Source organism: Lissotriton vulgaris, unplaced genomic scaffold (assembly GCF_964263255.1).
Source record: "Lissotriton vulgaris unplaced genomic scaffold, aLisVul1.2 SCAFFOLD_2364, whole genome shotgun sequence".
NCBI lineage: Eukaryota > Metazoa > Chordata > Amphibia > Caudata > Salamandridae > Lissotriton > Lissotriton vulgaris.
Genome location: NW_028255382.1, coordinates 299,550 through 310,203, shown reverse-complemented (window position 1 = coordinate 310,203; position 10,654 = coordinate 299,550). Strand labels below are relative to the sequence as shown.

Sequence of the window (10,654 nt, the reverse complement as noted above, 5' to 3'; positions counted from 1 at the left end):
TCCTAGGGACTGGGGTTCTAAACTTATAGTAAGTTTAGGGGTTGGACTAACTCTAAGGTCCCTCCTATGGGTGGACCTGGGGTGGGGGAGTTAAACCCCTTCCCCTTTGTCCAGATTCACGCCAGAGCTGGGGCTGAGTGCCCCAGCAACCGGTTTGAACTGGGAAATGCATGGAGCACCTAGTGTGCCCCAGGCAGTGTCTAGAATGCAGCCCTCCCTGCCCCAATAAACAAAGAGCCTGTCTGGGGAGGTGCCAGCACCTCCTTAGGCAGGAAATCTATTGTCCAGGCCTTCCCTGCCTGAGTTTTGTTCAGCAGCAGGAGGGCAGACTCGTGTCTGTGGCAGCAGCATCCATTTTGTGATGCTGAGGCTCTGTTTAACTTTAGCGGGGTAAACCAGTAACTACATGTCTTCTCCCTCTAGAAGGGTGGAATGCTACCCCCACCATCAGAACTGGTGTGGGGTAGTATTCCAAAGTGTTTGACACCTTACACGACAAGTTTTGATAAAGCCAAACCAAAGTTAGCATTAACCACTAGGATTATAATTCACTTAAGAGTATATGGTATGGCTATATCATATAACAGCTATAAGGAGAGGGTTCTGAAAGCTGCAGAGGGGCTCAGCTCATGCTAGGGCACCCTCTCACATAAAACCAAGCACTCTACCTCTAGGATTGTCGAGGTCTGCCTTAGGAGTGACTTATAGGTGTATATGTGTCTATATATGTATATAGATATAGGTATACTATATCTAAGTAAGGGGTGATTACACCACCTTACCCAGACTGTGTGAACAGACCTGTGGTGTCAGTTTGGAAGGCAAACTAGGGGTGGCACAATACATGCTGCAGCCCAATGGTGACCCAGTAACCAATCTGGTATATACCTAAAGTACATGGTATCAATTTAGAGAGAGAACAGCAGGGCTGTGGGTCTGATTAGCAGGTCCGCAGCCACACTAAAGTCAAAAACCAGAGAATCACAGCAAAAAGTGGGGGTAACCATAGGAAGCAGACCCTACTCTCCTACTCCGGGTTTAAGTCAGGATGACCCTCCGGCTCCTGTGCCTGTTGGCTTCCTGCATTCTGCTGGTGCAACATGCCAAATGGCATATGCGGGCTCTGCAGTGGGAACTGAAGTTCCAGTGGGCACAGAATCAGGGCAATCTGTCTGATCATGTCCAGATCTCGGAGGGCACTGCACAACACTTGCAGTGGTGGCTCACGAATCACGATTGGGTCAATTGCAGATCCCCCTCCCTTACCCAACCGGAGCACACAGTGGTGACCGATGCGTCCCTCCTGGGATGGGGAGGCCACTTGGAAGAGGCGGAGATCAGGTGCCTCTGGTCTCCGGCGGAGTCCCAGCTCCATATCAACCTTCTATAGCTGCGGGCGGTCCGACTTGCACTGAAGGCATTCCTTCCCTCTGTCCAGGGAAGTGCAGTGCAGGTGTTCATGGACACCACCACCGCCATGTGGTATTGCGACAAACAGGGCGGGGTGGGGTCCTGGACCCTATGTCAGGAGGCTCTGCGCCTCTGGACATGGCTGGAATGTCAAAGCATTACCTTGGTGGTTTAACACCTGGCAGGTTCTCTGAATGCCAGGGCGGACGAACTCAGCTTCCGGTGCTTGATGGATCACGAATGGCGTCTGAACTTGGACGAGGCGCAAGGTCTCTTTCAGCAGTGGTTAGATCAATTTGCCACCGAAAAGACCGAGCGATGTCATCAGTTCTGCGTGCTGGAATTTCCAAGGCGGTACAAAAGGGAGTGGTGATGGACGGTGATGGATTAAACCCAGATCTTTTGACTGGATGTGAGTGTTTGATTGATTCAGATGCTCCGTCCATCACCACCCCCTTTTGTACCGGAATTTCCAAGGTGGCACTCGCTCGGCGACGCTTTTTGTCGTTAGTGGAGTTGTAGTCTGTTGTACGCCTTTCCGCCTATACCACTTCTGCCCAGAGTGCTGAAGAAGATCAGGCGCGAAGTTATTCTTGTGGTTCCGGACTAGGCTAGAAGAGTATGGTATCCCGAGCTACTCAGTATGAGCATTGATCCCCCGATCCGACTGCCTCTTCGGGAGCATCTTCTGTCGCAGCAACAGGGGACGGTCCTCAACCCAAACCAGTCCAGCCTCCACCTCCATGTGTGGAGATTGAGCCGCGACAGTTGACGGCTTTCGACCTTCCTCCTGAGGTCTGTAATGTCATTCTGGCAGCCAGGCGTCCCTCCACTAAAACGGTATACGCCTGCCGATGGAACAGATTTGTGGCATGGTGCACAGCAAAGGCTGTGGATCCCCTTTTGGCCCTTCTTTCTGAGGCTCTTCTATTTTTGGCCCAGCAGGGCTATGCTCTGGGCACTATCAAAGGTTATCTTTCTGCCTTTTCCGCCTTTCTGAGGCTTCCTGATCAGCCTTCTCTTTTTAAGTCCCCCGTTGTTAACCGTTTCCTCAAAGGCATTACACACACGTTCCCTCCCATGCCTTTCATAATGCCTCAATGGGACTTAATCTTGTCTTGACTTTTCTGATGTGCGCTCCCTTTGAGCCTCTTCATAACTGTCCTTTACGTCTTCTTACTCTAAAGACGACTTTCCTGGTAGCTATCGCCTCTACAAGAAGAGTGAGTGAGCTCCAGGCTCTTTCTTCTAAACCTCCTTTCCTTTCTGTTCATCCAGACAAGGTGGTTTTAAGGACCCATCCTTCTTTCTTGCCAAAGGTTGTCATACCCTTCCAAATCTGGCAGACCATCACTTTGCCCACCTTCTTTCCGCCTCCGCATCCTTCCAGGGAAGAGGAGAGGCTCCACAGTCTGGACCCAAAACATGCCCTTGATTTCTATCTGCAGCATACACAAAAGTTCCGGGTGGGTGATCAGCTCTTTGTTGGCTACGTGGGTGCCAAAAAAGGTTGTGCTGTGCACAAAGGGACCATTTCCTTGTGGGTCATTCTGTGCATAAAAGCATGTTACTCCTTGGCCAAGAAGGAGCCTCCTGTGGGGTTGCGTGCCCATTCGACCAGGGTAACTGCCACAACTGCTGCCTTGGGACGTGGCGTTCTCTTGCAGGACATTTGTCAGGCAGCTACGTGGGCCTCACTGCACACGTTTACAATGTACTACTGCCTTGACCGTCAAGTCGGGAGAGATAGCTTCTTTGGCCGTTCTGTTCTCAATGACTTCCTGGTTAATTTTGTTTGCAGACCCACCACCGGGGTTGGTATTGCTGGGGTATCTATTCTAAGGTAAGGAATCTATCACTAATGTGTCTCTTTCAGATGCACAAGTTACTACTTGTGTAACAATATATCTGTAAGAGACATTAGTTAGTGATAGATTCCTTACCGCTCGCCCATCCTCCCCGTTCTGCGAACTGGTTACTAGGGTTAAGGTCCTCCCCTTTTAGGGCCCTAGTTTTATGCACCAATGGTCAGTATCTTGCATGGCTGTGTTCCTGGCACGGAAAGTCGTGTACAGAACTGACCACAGCGTGCATGGGTGGTGCCTAAGTACTCTCTGTGACGTCATCTCGGCACTGACGACGCCAGTGACGGACGCGGAGCCGCAGGACGCCACCTACTGACGTGCAAGGGTACTACTAAGCAAACCTTTTCGGATCGAGTCTGACGCCTGTGGATATTCTAAGGTAAGGAATCTATCACTAACTAATGCCTCTTACAGATATATCTTTACACAAGTAGTAACTTGTGCATTTGGCCTACATCTAATTAGCTCATTCAATTTACTACAAGTCCCCAATAAATGGTACTACATGAGAACTGGTTGGGCCACGTAGCCAAAAGAGCATCAGTAAATGCTTCTTTAGCTGGTAACAATGGCCTATATTTATTATGATTTAAAGATTTGGAGCTTTGTAAACTACTAACTATGAACAGAGTATTTATGTCCTTTGACCTAACAGAAACATCTACTTTACCAACTCCCACCTCAGCCAACATGCAGGACAAGCGGGAACAACCAGAAGGGTATCCCCTTCCTTGTTCCTAAGGGAGAACTAAACCTTCAAGTTGCTGAGCACCCCCTGGGTCTGATCTCCCTTCAATGCAAGAGATGCCTGTACGATGTTATTCAAGACCCAATAGGAATATTTGTCCATCACCGCTCGCTTGTGAGGTTGATCCCTCTCTAAGACAGCTGAACTGAATCCACTGTATGGACTATGATCCTTGTTTAAAGTGTGTACTTACCTGCATTGCCTTATAAGACACTTACCCTTAGAACCAATGCAACAGCCATACATTATTTTCACCCTTACCCATTTCGAAAAAATATGTAAAACTGGCTTTTATTTGCTCTACAATGTAACTGGATCACTTGCTCCAATGATTGATGAAGAGATCTGTGTGCTCATAACATGAACAGAAAAATATGAGATTCATACCGGTTATAGTCCTTGAAAGGTTGCGCAATATTTGTCTTTGTTTAAAAATGCAAACTGTTTTATTCCAAATAATGAAAGCATACAGTACGTCTTGTACTGGGCAGCGGTGAATGTTCATGCTATGCTGAGGTTTCTCTGCAGCTAAGCATTTTGAAAAGGGTATGTTGGTAACTCTGAGGGTGCAACCAGGGGCGGCTCCTCAGTTTGAGCGGAGAAACGTCACCCCACAGGCCAGAGCTGAAAAAAAAATTTCATCAACTAGCATGTCCTAAACTGAATGACAGGACGGGGCGGGGCCAGTGCTGCCGAGTGGCAGCAGCAGGGAGCTGTGCGCTTTAAAATGTGCATGTGTCTTTGGTCAACCGTCTTGGGCCGGCCAGCCAGACATGTGCATTTTAAACTTCTCTAACCCAGCTGCAACCAATCCTGGCACTGATCTTGTGCTGTGAGAGCAGTGCCAGGATAGGTTACTGCAGTTTCCTGGTCCCGCGATGGAGATGGCCGGCCGCTGAAGGAGAACGTTGCGTCGCGCCTCAAGGTAAGTGTTTACGTTAAAAAAAAAAAGTAAAATGTACCCCCCCCCTACCAGGGTCATGGCAGCCACCACAGCAAGACCCCAGAGCTACTGTGCGATAATATAGCAGGGCTATAGGTTTTACAAGGACACTAGTACTGAACTAGCTGACTGCTTAGTAACAACTTGTCAAATGAATGTTGTCTTCCAGTGGAATTTTTACAAAATTAAGATTCCACTACTCGTGCAATAATAGAATTCAACTTGATCCACCACTTGGATGCATAGACATTATTGCTCCGGCAGTAATGCAAGTATTCACATGCTGAGGAATAAAATCATGCTTAAAAGGCAAAGGATGGTGAAGCGCCCCCTGACATTGGTCCATTTCACATGGCTTCCATTCCAAGCGTGAGATAGGGAACAGATCCACGTGGAGAGGGGGGTGTTGAATTAGTGTGTTGATACTTTAGATTAGATGCCCACTTTGCAATGGCCTACTAACACCTCATTAACTCAGAACTCCAACACAGGCATTTGCAAGGGCATCTTGTTAATGCTTTTACCAGAAAGTGATTTATCTTAGTTGCAACTACCTAATTCCGTGCCTTTGCCTGACCATGTTCCCACAAGGGCTGAGAGACTGCTTCCATGAAATAAACAGCTCTTGAAGTCTCTCTTTCCCCATTCCTTGATTAAATTGAGAACAACCTTGCTTATGCCATCAGGCTTCATGATGCCCACCAGATCCATCTTGTCGCTGCGGTGGGGGCAGATCGGAGCCTTCCCACCATCCACACTCGCCTCCCTCGCATCAGGACCACCACCCGGCCAAGAACTGCTCAATCTTTGCCGCGTGTAAGTGCAGAGGAAAATCTGTGCAGCACATAGAGAAGAAAGTTGACGGAAAGTACATCAAGCAAGTTTTCAAGCTTTCCAACAAGCCTTGCTAAAAACCAACAAACACAATGTTCAATAAAGCAGAAATTCTATGTACACCTGTCTAGTGTTTTGTGGTTTTATTTCAAAAGGAACACCAAAGTTTTCTCAGTTTTAGGCGAACCGTATTGTAAACATTCCAAATGCATTGACTGCGTCATATTAAGAGCAAATTCCTTGTACCAGTTGTGCATTTCATCTCAAATCATTGGAAAATATACATGGCTTTTCCCAACTGCTTTTGCTTTGCAAGCCAAGATGTTGTTCCAGAAGGCCAGTGTCAGAGGGGGTGCTTTGGCATACAGGGCTGCACATCACTGAGTCCGTAACTGAAAACGTCATTATATATATGTCTATATAAGTACATATTGATCACAACAGAAAGATGCAAACAGAATAAAAAATATAAAATAATAGAAAAATACATTTCTTGAACAGAAGCCTTGGTATTTTTGTATGGCTGAATAAATCATGCATTCAAAGGTATCTTCAGTGCATTGCAACAGAACCTTCAGAACAAGGAGGTACTACGACCACATACGAAGGTAATTTCATGCATCACGCCAAGAGCGGTATCAGCGCCTCTTCGCTGTTGACAAAGTGTCGCAACTTTACATTCTAACATAGAAGAATGTCAGGAGACCTGAATGCCACTTTCCAGTGATCACCCACACGTAAGAAATATTCGGAAGCTGAAGGCATTAACGATAGACTTGATACTTCTTTAAGATTATAAAGGAATATCAAACAACAGAGGCTGTGTCCTCCATAGGACAACTAACAGAAAGGCTTATAAGAACATCAGTGCTCGCACTGTTCAAAGCATCACTGACTCCCTCCACGTTCACTCACGCACTCTTTTTCTATTGCACACGTGTGCACAGTCGGTGCACTGTACAATGCAATTATATGCTGCGACATTTGAAAAAACCACAATCCAACAGTTTGACATAAATATGAAATAAAGCTTGACCTAATACTGCAAACGTGTTCTTAGTATTAAGAAACGTACTGTTTTTGTGACCTAGAAAACATGGAAGTGAGCATGAAAATGGGGTAGGAATAGTTGCGGGTAAATGACAGTTCCCCAACCCTGTGTTGTGTGGGGAACACATAGTTTTCACAAGATATTGCCTGTTACATTTCCCTACAGTATTATATCTCAGTGCCCAGGCTACATTGAAAGGGGACTTCACAGCAGCTATTTCCAGGTACTTTTCTAAAAACGTCACTAAACGGTAGGCGCTGTCCCTAAAAGGGAAGCGGTGAGAACTAATTGTGCATCAAAGCTTCTGTGACGAACAGTGCTGTTACATACGTGAAAAGAGTAAAGCATGCAGAGTTGTGTAATCAAATAGTGCACAATACTGATCTATATCAGATCTTTCTTTTTTAAATGACCTAAAGTAAAGTTCAGTCGGATGAACAACTTCAGGACAACTGGTGGCATGGATTTTGTTTCCTTAACAGGTGAGTGTAACTCCTAGATATTTGTGTATAGCTCTACTTTCTAACAATTGAACTTCTCTCGTGTCTATAAACATACACAAGTACAACTGTTGCTGTGCACCGTTGTGTACACTGTGCCCAAAATGTTATTGCGAATAAAACCTCAAGAGATCCAAGGCAAAGCGCCATTTTTTCGTGACATACTTAAAAAAAAATGTTGATAAAAAGTCATTCTGTGCTAAAACATCTTGAGTAGTGCCACTTGCAGTATGTGTGTGTTTTCTTTTTAGGAAACATTTCAGAATAATATGATGATAAACCATGAAATATAAGTGGGGAAGCATTTCAACAGCAAGTGCTAAACCGAACCAGTTGAATCTTAATACAGTAACCGCAGAATCTACAGTAGATTCTCTTAGACAATATCCACACGCGTCTTCAGCTGGCTAGAGTAGATTGGCGATCTCCAAAGGACATTTGGATACAAGTTCTACTCAAAAGTCTCCCACTGCTCCCTAAGATGGTCCACCGGATCCTGTTTTGGTGCTATTTCTTGCTTGGTCTCATTTAACAATTCTTCGAAAGGGTCCTTTCGTTCCTTATGCTTTAAAGGGAATAACATGGGCTCTATTGTTTTCGAAGGCCGGGGTGGTACTGCAGGGGGGTCACCAGATTTCACAGCTTTATGTTGCCTGGTGTCTGGCATCTTTGAGCCAGACCTGGAGGGTGGTAATGTTCTGACACTACCAGTGCCACCAAGACTGGTGGCCTGGATGCAACTGGCCTGAGAGGGACTGTGGGGGGAATGCATCAGCGGTCTCACCTGCAGACCGATTGGGACCTGGCTAAAGAGACCTGGCATGGAAAGGGCGGAGATGCTCTGTTGAGGTATTTGAGGCTGGTAAAAGCCAGGATTGGTGGTCAACACGTGTGCACTAAATGTGGGACAAACTTGAGGACTGAAAGGGCCTCCTGCGGGGTGGGCTACAGGGATGGACAAAACTGTTGGCACAGCTTGTACAAACGGATTGAGAGATGGTTGCACAAATTGCGCTCCTGAAGAAGGGTATGCCAGCTGTGGGCCAAAGCTTACAGAAGGTGGAGCAGAAAAGTCATTCATTACTGGATGAAACGTAGAAGAGGCAGGGCCGAGGGAAGGAGAAGCTTGCAAGTTACTGGTGGGTGGCGGCTGGCTACTGCTTGGCCAATCGCTTGTTTTCAGTGGATCCAAAAACCGTAGAAATTCATCTCGTCCGGTGTTCCCAGAAAACACCCTGACAGGTTGAAGGAGATCAGAAGTTCCACCAGTGTCAGAAATAAGCTGGGACGGACGAGGAGAAAAGTTCAAAGCTTGGCTAAAATTTGGCTCAAGAGACAGGGATGGTGCATTAAATGACTCTTGCATTAAGTCAGTATCAAAGTCACTACCCCCTACACTCTGGGTCTTCAAAGGGTCTTCTGTACTTGCCATCTGAGGCTTAACCACCCTAAGCACAGGAGGTGGGAGGACGATACCCAGCTCGGGAGTCTTCCTCCCCTGAGGCCGGGGAATGGTGATGTTGCCCTGAGAGCCAAATCCTGTATCCTCCTTTTCTGCGGAGTTTGATAGTGCTTCGGTACCCAAGGGTCTCTGTGGAGTGGACGAGATGCTGTCATGGAAAGCGAGTGGTCTCTCAGGAGAACTCTTCAAACACTTTGTAGGAATGGCCATGTCGTCTTGACCCGTAGTCCACAGTTTGTTGTAAGGATGGGGGTGTTTGATTGGGGGTACAATCCTGTGACTTTGAGGTAAGGTGAGGTCCATTCGCTGTAAATATATACAAAGAGAATGGTTACTATTTACAATGAAAATAATAGTCAGTGATGAACAATTAGTATAGTGACTAATTCATAACCAGTATTTTTCTCAACCCAGATCCATTACCTTGGCCAAAAACAGTAGAAACAGTTTATTTAATAAGTATGTGCTTGTCGCATTTACATATTTTAGTTAAACACAAAATTGCATTTTTTTGCACTGTTCATCTGAATATATCGTAGAACAATAAGAACGCGCTATCATTTGTCATTTAACAATAGATTCCTTGCTGTAATGTGATTTTGCTTGTGTTATTTCAAGTTACTCTCATGTATGTTTTACCATAATTTACCGCACCCACGACGTGGCTCATATACTGTGTGGGTGATTCTGGCAGAAGAGACCTTTAATCTAGAGATGATAATACCATTCTAGTTTCACAGGCGCTCAGTGTCCTACTACTGAGAGCAGTGCTTAATTTTGTGTTTCCCAGGCACCCAGAAGTTACTAGGTTTCCACGGTCACGCCTGTGGTGTCGGTTTTGATACATGACAAGACAGCACTAGATTACCTGAAGAAGTACCAGGGTCGAAGCGGGCGGTGTGTTCTGGGAGTACTTTGGTTATCCCGTCTCCCAGGGAGACAACATTGGAAACGTTCTATTAGCTGTTGTAGAGCTGCTGTGTAGCAGCAGGCCTCACCTATATCCAAGTGCCTGGGTTCCTCACTGCCACACACTGCGTTGTGCACATACATACATGTACGCGATGCTCTTTAAACGGGGGACCTAGTTGTGCATAGCACCCACAGCCCTTACCTGAATTCAGATCAACCACCTTGCCCCAATTCCTCAATACTACACATTGTGTTTTGCGCGTGCATGCACCTGCCCCCTTTCAAATGGGTGGATCCAGTTTTAGTTTAGAAATTAGTAGCACACTCGTAGTTTTGCTTCATTCGACAGAGCATCTTTGAGTGTAGAAGTCAACTCGCCTATGCTGTGTTTACTGACCATTATTCCATATGTCTCTATTTTAAATCCACTTAAAACACTTGCATCTAATTTGGATTTCGTGACACTGGGCAAAAATAAAGTCTCAGCAGCTGTTATTCATCAGCCTGGTGCCACCAGGACGGGCACACTCCATGATTGCGTAATTGCCCTTAAGAGGCATCAAATGCATGTGTAAACTTGGGAGTTGTGTTCTTCTACCTGGACTTTGTACTGAATACCACATTGCAGGAGGCATGAGTATTTTGTACGCGTAAGGTGGTTACCATACAAGAGTGGCTGAACGCGGGGAATATGGACTGTCTTACAAGTGAAATAGCAAGTCTGAGTCTTCTGAATGCTGTGCCTGTCCTGGTCAAATCTTCCAAGACTCAAGCTCCAAGCAACCATAGCAAACATGACCGACAGAGAGTCAAGCAGGTTTTCCCTACCCAGAAATGACCCAAGATCACACAGATGCTTCTGGGTAGCAAGGCAGACATCTGCTGGCCAACATCCTTCTTCCACGCCCTTAAGTCTTTCTGGTTATTGA

The 10,654-nt window shown here is 46.2% G+C and overlaps 1 protein-coding gene across 1 annotated transcript in view; it reads right to left on the bottom strand.

The window, feature by feature from the left end:
• Window positions 1-5,929: 5,929 nt before the first annotated feature.
• LOC147659151 (DENN domain-containing protein 1A-like) overlaps window positions 5,930-10,654 on the bottom strand; it is a gene marked incomplete at its 5' end in the record, with an annotated part of 303,738 nt that continues 299,013 nt past the window's right edge. The window contains one exon of the mRNA XM_086951939.1: window positions 5,930-9,119. Coding sequence (XP_086808065.1) covers window positions 7,803-9,119 — 1,317 coding nt within the window. The remainder of the gene's footprint in view (window positions 9,120-10,654) is intronic.